The sequence below is a fragment of the Symphalangus syndactylus genome, chromosome Y (genome assembly GCF_028878055.3).
Source record: "Symphalangus syndactylus isolate Jambi chromosome Y, NHGRI_mSymSyn1-v2.1_pri, whole genome shotgun sequence".
Lineage (NCBI taxonomy): Eukaryota > Metazoa > Chordata > Mammalia > Primates > Hylobatidae > Symphalangus > Symphalangus syndactylus.
In genome coordinates this window covers 20034658-20047635 of record NC_072448.2, presented here as the reverse complement: position 1 = coordinate 20047635, position 12978 = coordinate 20034658, and the positions used below count along the sequence as shown (strand labels likewise).

The window sequence follows — 12978 nt, the reverse complement described above, 5'->3', positions numbered from 1 at the left end:
TGTCCCCTCCAAATTTCACACTGAAATTGTGTCCATTGTAATAGTGTTGGGAGGTAGGACTTTCGAGAGGTGATTAGCCATGTGGGTACAACCTCATGACTGACTTGATGGTATCATATGGAGAAAAAGTTAGTTATTGTGTGAGTGGGCTTTGGATCAAATGATGAGTCTGGCCCGATTTTCTGTTCATTGCATGCCCTTCACTGTAGGAGGCCAACCTGCCATGTTGTAACATAGAAAGAAGATCTCACCAGATGCAGCCCCTTGGACCTCCCCACCTCCAGAAAAATGAGCAAAATAAGTTTTCTTTACAAATTACCCAGGCAGTGGTATTGTGTTGTTTCAGCAGAAAATGGACCCAAAGAATTTATTATCTCTTCCTCTTAAGAGAAATAAATTAGTTAACTTACAAAGGCACCTGTCAAATTTCCTTTCAAATGATCAAAAAGCCCATATGTATTTTTGGTAAAAAGTAGTACTATAGCCTGCCAGTGAAACAAAACGCCATTTTATTCTTAACCATACTTTTAGAAATAAAGGAAAAGCAAACATATAAGTAAACATGCAATTTTATTGTTCAATAAGATAACTGCAGAAATTTTTAGGGGTTTTTTTGTCAATATAAATGTTAGTCTCCATTGTCATGCATAATCTGGTCCTCCTTTAATGGCAGATCATTGCAGTTAGGGTGATATTTGTCCAGTGGTGATGGTTGAAGAGCTGGCCTGGCACGAGGGGCAGCTGATCTATCAGCTTTCGTAGGCATTTGCAACCACGGGTTGCCTGCTGGTAGCATATTACGATATGGAGCCTGATTGACTGATACCACAGGATATCTTGGGGGAACAGCAGATGGTTCCACTATCAGCCCAAAATAACCATTTTGTAAGGGAGATATGATGTGGTATTGAGAAGTTGTGGTTGTAATAAAATTCACAATGTGGCCCCTTGCTTGCATGTAGGTGCTGTAGGTACTATGAGAGTGCATATGAATAGTGGTCAATTGATTTAAAATACCATGTCGATCTGTTGCAATTTGTTCTGACAGTCCAACTGAGGTTGAAGGTGAAGGAGGAGGGAAACCACTTCTCATTGGGACAGATGAATTTGCAATTATCTGTCTGACAGAAGATTCTCTTGGCATATTTAAAGTTTTAGAGGCTGAAAATAAACTTTCTTCAGTAGCTTCAGCAGCTAAGGCAGAATTATGATTCTCCATGTTAGCCCCCACTCCAAAATGCTTCTTGTTGAAATCTTCATTGAATAAAGTAGACATAGGTGAAGTATTTTTAACACCAATTCTTCTCTTCACTCTTACTAAAAGCTGGGGATAGCCACGCTTGAAATTTGGATTATAATAGAACTTTAACTAAAACCAAAGAAAAAGGAATTCAGTGCCATTTTAAGCCAAGAGACAAGTGAAAATAACAAACATAACACACAAAATATCAGATTTCTCTTTCACCACACAAACTTAATGTCATCAAATAACTTGTAGACATTGTTTACTATTTTTAAGAATGTGCTTGTTGGGAAAAACCACTCAAGTTGTTAAGCCCTCAAGTGAAAACACATTATGTGTTAATAGTAATATTTCATTAAGTGGCTTTGGTACATTGATTTGGAGTTCACGGGTAAGATTCAAAGTTGTTAGCAAAATTTCTTAAAACACTAAAAGGTTAATGCTCAAGCTGAACACAATAATTTCAAAAAAATAATTTCTACCTTAATATTTTACATAATTTTCAAAATCTAGTCTTACTGCATGTATTAACATATTTACTGATGTACAAAGTAAAATTACATATATATTTTACATAAAGTGGTAACTGAAATATGTTAAATACCTTGCTTAAGACAGAGGATTCTTTCTCTTCTGCCAGAAATGTGGCTAGAAAGGCAGATCTTTGAAAATTCTGTTGAATTTTACTAAATCCATAAAGGTTGAGCTGTCGAAGAAAACTTTTGATAGTAGCAGTCCGAAATATTCTGTAAGGAGACTTTTTTTCCAAAATTTCTTTCTTGAAAAGTTCTTCATTAATCACTATGCCAGTTCCATTCTCATCCCATGAAATAGACTTGAATTGGTCACTTTCAACTATTTTCCAAAGTTTCCTGGGAAAGTTCAGAGAAAGAAAATCATCATCTTTATCTGGTTCAGAGACACAAACTGTGTAACGTGGCCTTTTTAACAAGGACCCTTGTGACAAAACCTGAAAAGCATTTTCTTCAATCATTGACCGTAAGTCTGAGTCCCCAGGGAAGGTGTGTTCACACACTGGAGACCTAGCGGAGGCTTCTGAACCAGTTAATTCATCTTTGGGAGAAACATCTTGAGTTTCTGAAGAAACATGTGCCATCTCAAATAAATATTTCTTTAGCTACTCTTCCAGCCTGCATGGTACTTCAAGACTGCAGCTTCAAATGCTGCTTCAGAAGGCCTAGGCAGGTAAAGTAATCTAGACCATCACAATGGTTCCCAATCTGAGTAACAATGACATCACGAGAGGACTTTGGTCTCTGAGCAACCAACAAAATCTAGCACAAAGGGTTTCCTTCCCAATCTGGGAAATGTATCCAGTGAAAATAAAATATAGACCGCTCACTTACACAATGTAAGCTGCAAAAATCTCTTCGCTGCAGCATTATTTAAATAAATAAGAAAATGATGTCCTCAATCCTTGAAATAAACCCAATGTTCTTCCTGACACACACACTATAACTACATTGGTGTGAGGAGCATAGGGCCTAGTAATTGCAAAATGCAAAAGAAAAAAAAAGGAAAGAAAAATAAAAAGAAATATGCACGATTTTAAAACCAGTGTGGCATGTTGGATTGAAAACTGATGCAGTGCAAAACCTATGTGGTAAAAAGACATGGGCATAGAGATAAAAGGTAGGTTATAGCTTGTCAGGGGCTGGGAAATAAGAAGAACTGTTTAGTAGATATGGAGTTTCTGGTTGGGCAATAGAAATATTTAGGAACTAGTGATAGACGATGATTGTACAACATCATAAACATATTAAATTCCGTTCAATTGTATACTCAAATATAATTTTATATTATTTGAAACTTACCTTCAAAAATTAAGGTGAAGACAAATATGAATAAAACTGATTATATTTCAGAATGAAAAGTTATTTTTATGCATATCTCTTCAAAACATGTTTCAGTCATATCAGAAGAATATATAATGATTTAATTTGGTATGTCTGTAAATATCTGATAAATGTTAATGATGAAACAGATTTTAAAAGAGGGTGACTTACTTGTAAGGGGATCCCAAAGAGTGGGAGATTCAAAAAACAACAATAATAAAAATAATAACAACAAGAAAATGTTTTAAGAGAAGTACATATGTATGTGTGTCTAAGTGGCATTTTTTTAAATTTGGCTCCAAGAACCAAATCTCTGTTAAAGAATAGATTTTGTAAGGAATAATCTTTGTGCTATGAAAATAATGGTATCAGTATAAAATAGGACTTGTTTTAAAAAATTTATCACTGAGTTCAGTGTCTTAGGGTGAGCTGAATAATAATAATAATTAATAGTAATGGAAGCTAGCCTTTATTGAGTATCGAGTACTGTGCCAAGTACTTTACTTGTATTAATTAATTTAATCCTTACAATATGACAAGGAGTGTGGAATTCGAATCCCCATTTGGACAATGAGGAAATTGAGGCATGTGGAAATTAAGTAATTTACCTGTGACTGCACACAGTGGAGTGGAACTAGAATTTCTCCTATTACAGTTATCATATTTCAGTGTATATGTACCTAAGATTATATGATTTTTAACTGGTAATTGATTCATGTTAACTATCTACTCAAACCCCTAAGTCTTATTTGAATGTATTACTGGTAAGCCAGTACTTCCCATTTTGTACAGTTGAGGTCTGAAGCCAAGTCCAGGACCTGAAAAACTGCACTTAACCTCACTGAATCTATCATAATTTGTAGCCCACAATGCTTTTCAATACATCTTGCTTATCCAGTTTTTCTTCCCTGATTTACTTAGCTGGCTCTCTTCTCTTCTGGTAGGGATTGACTTCACATTTGACACTGTAATCTGTAAACTATATACTACATGTTTTCATCTTAGCTGTATGTGAATGAGTTGCTTAATTTATTTTACTTTTCTTTTGTGTTTGCATTTAGAAAGTAGCTTCCCAGAATAAAAAGCAGTGGGTATTTTCCCACAGTTGTATGGAGGTTATCTACTCCATTGTCCCTTCCTGATGGAAGGATCAAAAGCATTTACCAATTTGTTATACACTTCATGTAACAGTTGTTTGTGCTCCTTTCAATATTTTTTTCATCAGATATATGCTTGAAAATGATACTGTGCACAGGACTTGTCAACTTAGTTTCTGCCTTTCTGGTTAACAAAAATGTATGTTTTAGTTTATTAACTATAAAATAAAATTCTTTTTCTCTTCCTAGGCTTAAATAGAATAATTAGTTAAAAAATCAAGAACTTACCTTATACACATTTTCACTATATTTTTTCTACTTTGCATCCAAAAGTAAATTGAGTGGTATAGTGAAAAGATAAAAGGATGGAGATTGGTGAGTTCATGGGCAGGAGACCTGGTTTCCACTGTTAGTTTTCTCATTATTTGGCAGTATGGATTGCCAGAAGTTTTTTCTCTTCTCTAGGCTGTAAAATCTGTAAAATGAGGAGACTGGAATAAGATGAGGTAAGACACTTCATTACTTGAAAATTACCTTGAATTCAATATAAATGTTATATAACTTGTTCTCTTCCAAAACATTAAAATGGCTTTGTCTGGGTGCTTTGTATACAACTCCCCAAGCTTTATTTAAAAAATATTTCTGCATATTTGTTTAGAAGAAACATTGCCAATTAAAACTTAGAGGACAAAACATCCTGAGTATTACTTACTGCTGGATCTTATAAAAATACCAGTGACATTTGGCTTTTTTTTTTGTCTTTTTTTTTTTTTGAGGCAGAGTCTCCCCCATTGCCTAGGCTGGAGTGTAATTGCATGATCTCAGCTCACTGAAACCTCCGCCTGCCGGGTTCAAGCAATTCTCCTGCCTCAGCCTCTCACAAAGCTGGGATTATAGGCACATGCCACCACGCCTGGCTAATTTTTTCTATCTTTAGTAGGGACTAGGTTTCACCATGTTGGGCAGGCTGGTCTGGAACTCCCAACCTCGTGATCCACCCGCCTCAGTCTCCCAAAGTTTTGGGATTACAGGCATGAGCCACCCCAACCAACCTTTACATTTTTTTTATAGTGTAAGTTTTTCTGTGGATGGCTATAGGCAAATCAGAGAGGTATTTTCACATTTTTGGCATTTAAAGGGGACTCAGAGGACTGCAACCCTCTGCTTCTACCCTGTAATCTGTCTACTGAAGGATGAGCCCCCAGGAATGCTGGGATCCTCTGAAAATTCATTCACACACCTGCACAATCAGCCACCAATTTATTAAAAAACAAGTTTTCTGTGAAAATGCTCAATTGCTTTCTGTGTATGAAAGAAAAACATCACAATAAAAACATCTCGGAAATATCTTTAAACATATTTGCAAGTATATTTTTGGTGATTTTTAAAAGATACGCTGAATTTTCCTTTTTTAAAGGCAATGCAGATTTAAAAATGATTTTGTAATAGTTTACTGGTGTAAATGAAGATATCAGTGAAGATAACATTTATTTATATGCATTTTTAAATGCTACTTTCCTGCTTGTTTTCACCTTGTGCTTTATTCTTTATTTATAGTTTCAAAATGTTTTACTGAAGAGAAAATTTAATATTTTTGTTTTTTTTCTTCTCATTAAGTCTATGGGTACTTTTATCATTTAAGAGATACATTCAAAATAAGAAAAAGTAGAGAAATTTAAAATATATATGTATATATATTTATTGCCAATTTTCCTCAATAATTTGCTTGCAAATGAATACAACTGGCTGGGCGCAGTGGTTCGTGTCTGTAATCCCATCACTTTTGGAGGCCAAAGGGAGCAGATTGCTTAAGCTCAGGCATTTGAGACCAGCCTGGGCAACATGGTGAAAGCCCATCTCTACCAAAAATACAAAAAATTAGCTGGACGTGAGGGTGTGCACCTGTATGTAGTTCCAGCTACTCAGGAGGCTGAGGTGGGAGGATTGCTTGAGCCTGGAAGGTGTAGGTGGCAGTGAGCCTAGATCATGCCACTGCACTCCAGCCTGGGTGACAGTCAGACCCTATCTCAAAAAAAATACAATCAATGACATTTGCTTGCAGAAGTGAATGAAATGATACGACTTAAAAATACTTAACAAAGTTAATCTCAGTAGTTAACATAAGTTTTTTTTTTGGAGTCTCACACTGTTGCCTGGGCTGGAGTACAATGGCACAATCTCGACTCACTGCAACCTGTGCCTCCTGGGTTGAAGAAATTCTCCTGCATCAGCCTCATGAGTAGTGTTTGCCAACATGCCCAGCTAATTTTTTGTACTTTTTAGTAGAGATGGGGTTTCACTATGTTGGCCAGGCTGGTCTTGAACTGCTGACCTAATGGTCTGCCCACCTCAGCCTCCCAAAGTGCTGAGATTACAGGCTTGAGCCACCAGGCCAGCCTAACGTAAGTATCTTAACTCTATTTTCCTCAGAATATTAGTTACTTTATTAAGAACTGGAGAAAAAGAAACTACTGCTAAAATTGAACATAAACTTAGTAGAAATGTATGTATATATATGTAGATTATATATAATATACAAACACATTATATATATATATATATATATATATATATACACACATGTTATATATGAGTAGATTAATACGAAGTTAAATAAACAGATTTTTCCTATTCAACTATCCACTATATTGGGAACTCAGAAGAAAACTGATGAGGAAAGGGTAGGACCTATGCTTATCAAAGAGTAAATTAAGGCACTAATACCAATAATTATATACAACAATTATGATATGCATGGAACATATCTAATTACATCACTTTCCCACTCACCATCTCTTCTTAAGACAAATATTCACATTCTCCTCTAGTCATAAGATACTGGATTAATCTGTAATCTTCAAAGTCTTCTTTGGTGTTTCCTTATCTATGACTTCCAAGCTTCCAAGTTTCTCCTTTTCTCTAGTTGGCTGCAATAGCTCTGTGCTCAGATTCACTTGGCAGTCCTTGCCTGAAGATCTTTTTGCCTTAAGAGCTAACATTTTATTTATTTTCACTTTTAGTGTAAGTCCACAATTACTCATACAATCATTCAACAAGTGTTTCATGAGAGCTTCCTATTTGTGAAGTACTCTTCCAGGCATTGGGTGATTCAGCAGTGAATAAAACTAACCAAATGTTTCCACCTTCATATAGCTTCCAACTCAAGAGCAAACAAATATTTAATTTCAAGCAGTGCTGTAAATAAAAGAAAAGGGAGTAGAGAGTTGGCAGAAGGAATGGGGGTGAACAATGCTTCTACAGAGAGATGACATTTAAATGACATAAAGAATTAGGTTAGTAAATACCTGGAGGAAGAGTGTTCTGGGCAGAGGAGATAGCCAAGTTCAACAGCCTTGTTGTATGAAGCAGCTTGAAATGTTCAAGGAAAAGCCATAGAAGACCAGCGTTCTTCTCTTTTGGCAGCTGAAGACACAGCATTCTTTCCCTCTGGAAGATGCAGTTACAGGGTGCCATCTTAGAAATAGAGAGCAGCACTCAGCAGACACCTAATCTGCTTGTGCATTGATATTGAACTTCCTGGCCTCCTGAACTGTAAATTACTAAATCTAAGGTACTTCATAGGTGCACAAATTAAACAAATTGGTATTGATAAGTGAATGTGCTACTCTAACAAATACCTAAAAATGTGAATGTGGCTTTGAAACTGGGTAGAGGTTGGAAGAATTTTAAGGTGCAGGCTAGTAAAAGCTTAGATTGCCACGAACAGAATGGTAAGGGCAATTCTGGTGACAGCTTAGAAAAGCAGAGCTATAGAGAAAGCCCCAGTTTTAGAGATTACCTATGTGGTCATGAACAGAATGTTCATAGAAATATGAACAGTAAAGGCCATTCTGATGAGGTCTCAGATGGAAATGAAGAATATGTTACTGGAAACTAGAGGAAAAGCCATCCTTGTTACTAAATGGCAAAGTACTTAGTGAACTTGTGTCCATGTTCTGTTTTGTGGAAGGCAGGATTTAGAGTAATGAACTAGAATAAAGTAGAATATTTGGTGAAAGAAATGTCTATAAGCAAATTGTTCAGGGTGCTGGATGGCATGGCTTAGCTGCTTATGGTAAAATGCAATAAAAGATAAACATATTGAAGATTGAATTTATAATTCTTAGGGAATTAAAAAGGGAAGAACGTGAAGATTTGGAAAATTGTCAACCTCGCCTAGTAAAGAATAAAAACCTATGTTTAGGAGACAAAACCAAGTGTGTGGCCAAGTGACCATCTGATGAGGAGATTAGTGTAGGTAGAAAGAAGCCAGATTGCTTTTATCGAAATAATTGAGGAATGATCCTGATGGCAAAACAGAGGTCTTCCAGGACACCTCTCTCATGACAGACACAGAGAACTATGTCCTTGAGGGCAGAATAGTTTCAAGGAAGGGTTCTGGAATGACTGAAGATCCTCAGGGTTTGCTGCCTAGGCCCACCTCAAGTCTCTGCTTCCCCCATTCCAATGCAGTGCTCCACAGCAGTCTCAGCTGTGGCTCAAGTGCAGCAAGGGCAGCTTCTCTGGAAAGTACAGGCTATAAACATTGACAGCATTCATGTAGTGCTAACTTTGCAGTCACGCAGATCAAACAAGCTGTGGAGGTATGGATACCTCCTAATTTTCAATGAATGCCCCAGAGAAACTTCGGGTCCACTCAGAGAAATACTGCAGGATAAGGGCCATTGCAGAATGCCTGTATTAGTCTGTTTTCATATTGCTATAAAGAACTGCCTAAGCCTGGGTAATTTATAAAGGAAATGGATTTAATTGGCTCACAGCTCACCATGGGTGGGGAAATCTCAGGAAACTTACAGTCATGGAGGAAGGGAAATAGGAAGCCAGGCACCTTCTGACAAGGCAGCAGAAAGAAGTGCTGAGTAAAGGGGTAAGAGCCCTGTGTTAGTCCATCCTCAAACTGCCAATAAAGACATATCTGAGACCGGGTAATTTATAAAGGAAAGAGGTTTAATTGACTCCCAGTTCTACAGGGCTGGGGAGGCATCAGGAAACTTACAATCATAATGGAAGGAGAAGCAAACATGTCCTTTTTCACATGACAGCAGGAAGAAGAAGTCCTGACCAAAGGAGGAAAATCCCCTTATAAAACCATCTGGTGAGAAGTCACTCACTATCATGAGAACAATATGGAGGTAACCACTCCCATGATTAAATTACTTCCCACTGGGTCACATCAAACCCCTTATAAAACCATCAGATCTCATGAAAACTCACTCATTATCAAATGCCCCCATGATTCCATTACTTCCACCTGATCCCACCCTTGATGTGTGGGGATTAGGGGGATTACAAGCCAAGATGAGATTTGGGTGGGGACAGGAAGCCTAACCATATCATTCCCTCCACTAGGGCAATGCCCAGTTCAGCCATGGGGTCAGGGCTACCAAAGGGGATCTCCACAGGGAAAATGCCCAGTGGAACAAAGGGGTCATGGATACTGCAGACAGCCACCCCTAGAGCAGTGTTTACTGGGGTTATTGGGTGAAGGCCACCTCCAAGACCCCAGGCCTACACAGCCACTACTGCAATGCCAGCCTGGGAAAGCTCCAGTCAAATGAAATGTATGGGTCAATTTCTGGACTCAGTACTCCATTTCAGTGATATATGTGTCTGTCTTGATAACCATTTGTACTAGCAGGTTTGATGTCTAGTGAGGGTTACACACTTTGTCTAAGCTATTACCTTGTTGCTGCATCTCTGAAGGGGAGAAATGCTGTATTCTCATGTGGAAGAAAAGCCCAAAGGTCTAAGTTAGTTCCTTCCTTCCCTTTTATAATGATCTGTCCCTCATGACTTAATCACTTCCCAAAAGACCTCACCTTTTAATATCACCACCATAGGGGTGAATTTCAGCATGTGAATTTTGGAAGGGACACGTTCAAACCATAGCACTCCACTAGTGGTGGGCCAAAATTCATGCTCTCCTCACATACAAAAATACATTAATTGTATCCCAAAAGTTTTAACTCATTCCAGCATAACATTTAAAGTCTACATGCAAAGTCTGATCTAGAACATGCAAATATTATTTAAATCAGATATGGGGGATACTAAAGGTATGATTCATCTGGAGTCAAATTTGCCTCCAACTGTGAGCCTGTGAAATCAAACCAGTTATATGTCTCCAAAATACCATGGTGAGACAGTCATGGGATAGGCATTCCCAATCCAAAAGATAAAATTAGGTAAGAGGAAAGGGGTGATAGTTTGCTTTTGGTTTCAAAACAAAACAGGACAAACAACATTATATCTTAAGGCCTCAGAATAATATTATCTGACTCCTGTCCCACAGTCCAGACACACGAGTGAAGGTTGAGTCCCCAAGGCTGCAAAAAACATTCTCACTTTGATTTTTGGGGTAGAGCCATGCCACAGCTCTTAGGGTTTGATTTTATATGGATATCTAATTTTTCTAACACAACTTGTTGAAATGACTATCCTTTTCCACAGGATTTTATGCAGACCATTTTTGTATGGGTCATTTTGTATGGGCCATTTGTAAAAAACAAGTCTACAGTTGTGTTTTTACTTTTAAAGTTTTACTTTTAAAGTTGAACCCAAAAGGGACCTATTATCCCTTTCCATTATTCATATGCTATATCAATATATGATATTTCCCCTATCATATTATGCATAATAATATGCTTCAATGTATTTAGGTCTTCTTTAATTTGTTTTTATAATACTTTGTTGTTTCTGTTATATATTTCTTATATAGTTTTTGTCAAATTTATTATGTATTTTATATTTTTGTTTGTTAGTGACATTGTTTTAATTGTTTTATCATTTTATACTGAGCTTAGATTCCACAACCTTGAAAAATCCACTTATTAGTTCTAGAGGATTTTTGTAGATTTTAACATTTTTTTAAATTTAGATGATATTGTCTATTAATAAGCAGTGTTATTTCTTTCATTCTGGAAAGATTTTATGTCTTTTTCTTCCATTATTACATTGGCTAGAACCACTAATACAACATTGAAGAGAAGTAGTCAGCACTAATATCTTCATTTTTTCTCTGTCTTCAAGGGAAAACCATTCAACCTTTTATCATTACGTATGGTGCTGTGGGTTTATTACCGATGCCTTTTATCAGATGGGAGAATTACATTTCTATTGCTAATTTGCTAAGAGTGAAATTTTATCAAGAATGGATGTTGGGTTTTGTCAAGTGCTTTTTCTGTGTCTATTAAGAATATCTTGTTTTCTTTTATAGGCTGTTAATTGTTAATGATACTGAGTGATACTGATTATTTTTCTAAAGTTAATTCAACATTGCATAAAACTCACTTGGTTATGGATATGTTATCCATTCTGTATACTGTTTTAGTAAAAAAATGGTTAGAAAATTTTGAATTTGTTCATGGGAGACATTAGTTTGTGATTTTCTTGTAATTTCTTTGTCTAGCTTTGGCATCAAGGTAATGTTGGGCTTGTATAATGAGTTAGATAGCATTCTCTCCTTTTAATTTTCTAGATTTTGTGTGGAGTTGGCATTATTTCTTCTTTTGATATTCATTCGAATTCTTACGCAAAGTCATCTGGGCCAGACATTTTCTTTGTGTGAAAGTTTTATTTAAAAATTTCAGTTCTGTTTTTAGATATAGTATTGGGGTTATCTATTTATTTTTGTGTTAGCATTGGTAGCTTGTCTTTTCAAGGTATTTGTCATTCATTTCAGTTATTGCATTTATTTGTATAAAGTTGTTTATGACATTTAATTATTATCCACTTAATGGATGTAGAACTTTAGTGATGGCACCTCATTCCTAATGTGTATATTTTTTCCAGATTGATGTGGCTATAGGTTTATCAGTTATATTAATTATTTCAATGAACTACCTTTTCATTACATTGATTTTCCTTAGTATATTTTTGTTTTCTATTTCATTTCTGCTTTAATTTTATTATTTTATTCATTCTTTTTATTTTGGATTTCATTTGCTCTTTTGTCTTATTTTCTAAACATAGAAATATAGATGCTCTTGTTGTTATAAGAGCAATCTTTTTTGTCTCTCTCTGATGTCCAGGCCGCAGTCCAGTGGCACCATCTTGGCTCAGTGCGAACTCCACCTCCTAGGTTCAAGTGATTCTGTTGTCCCAGCCTCCTGAGTAACTGGGATTACAGGCATGCACAACCATGCCCTGCTAATTTTTGTATTTTTGGTAGAGGCAGGTTTTCCATGTTGGCCAGGCCAGTCTTAAACTGCTGACCTCAGGTGATTCCCCTGCCTGGCCCTCCCAAAGTGATAGGATTATAGGCATGAGCCACCACGCCTGGCTAAGACCTATCTTTTCTGATGTAGAAATTTTAGTGCTATAAATTTACCTCCAAATATTGTTAAATCTGAGTGCCACAGATTTTGGTAGGTTGTCTTTTCATTCTCATTTAGTTCAAATTACTTTCTAATTGCATCTTATTCTTTCCTTGATCCATCTCCTCTCCGGAACTATGCTATTTAGTGTTAAAATGCTTGGGAATTTCCTAGACTTTTTTTTCTGATATTAATTCCTAGTTCAAGTCGATTGTGGTCAGAGAATGTACTTTGCATGGCTTCAATCATTTTACATTTATTCAGACTTGTTTAATGATCCTGTATCTAGTTTATCTTGGTATATGTTCTGTGTGCACTTGAAAACACTTTGTATTCTACAGTTGTTGTGTCACGTGTTATACCAAAGTCAGTTAAGTCAAGTTATTTAATATTGTTTTTCAAGTCTGTATATTTTACTGATTTTTTCCAAATCTTTTATTATTTAT

General features: G+C 36.3%; 1 protein-coding gene across 3 annotated transcripts; it reads right to left on the bottom strand.

Annotated features, from left to right (window-relative positions):
* Positions 1-553: 553 nt before the first annotated feature.
* Positions 554-2431, bottom strand: LOC129476753 (heat shock transcription factor, Y-linked). Of its 3 annotated transcripts, XM_063635499.1 has the most exons (3): positions 2214-2224; positions 1848-2115; positions 554-1369 (listed from the first exon to the last, which is right to left on the bottom strand). In XM_063635499.1, exons 1-3 carry the CDS (start codon positions 2222-2224, stop codon positions 629-631), a joined length of 1020 nt encoding a protein of 339 aa, XP_063491569.1. In that variant the 3' UTR covers positions 554-628. The 3 variants fall into 3 exon arrangements, with proteins under 3 accessions (XP_063491569.1, XP_055125587.1, XP_063491570.1); XM_055269612.2 differs by having other exon boundaries at positions 1848-2429; XM_063635500.1 differs by having other exon boundaries at positions 874-1121; positions 1848-2431.
* Between the last annotated feature and the right edge of the window lie 10547 nt (positions 2432-12978).

Excerpts from the sequence above, each read along its gene's own strand:
- LOC129476753 (XM_055269612.2), bottom strand. The coding sequence starts at position 2,360 with ATGGCACATGTTTCTTCAGAAACTCAAGATGTTTCTCCCAAAGATGAA. Across the intron at positions 1,370-1,847 it reads AATCCTCTGTCTTAAGCAAG|TTAAAGTTCTATTATAATCC; the intron begins GTATTTAACATA and ends CTTTGGTTTTAG.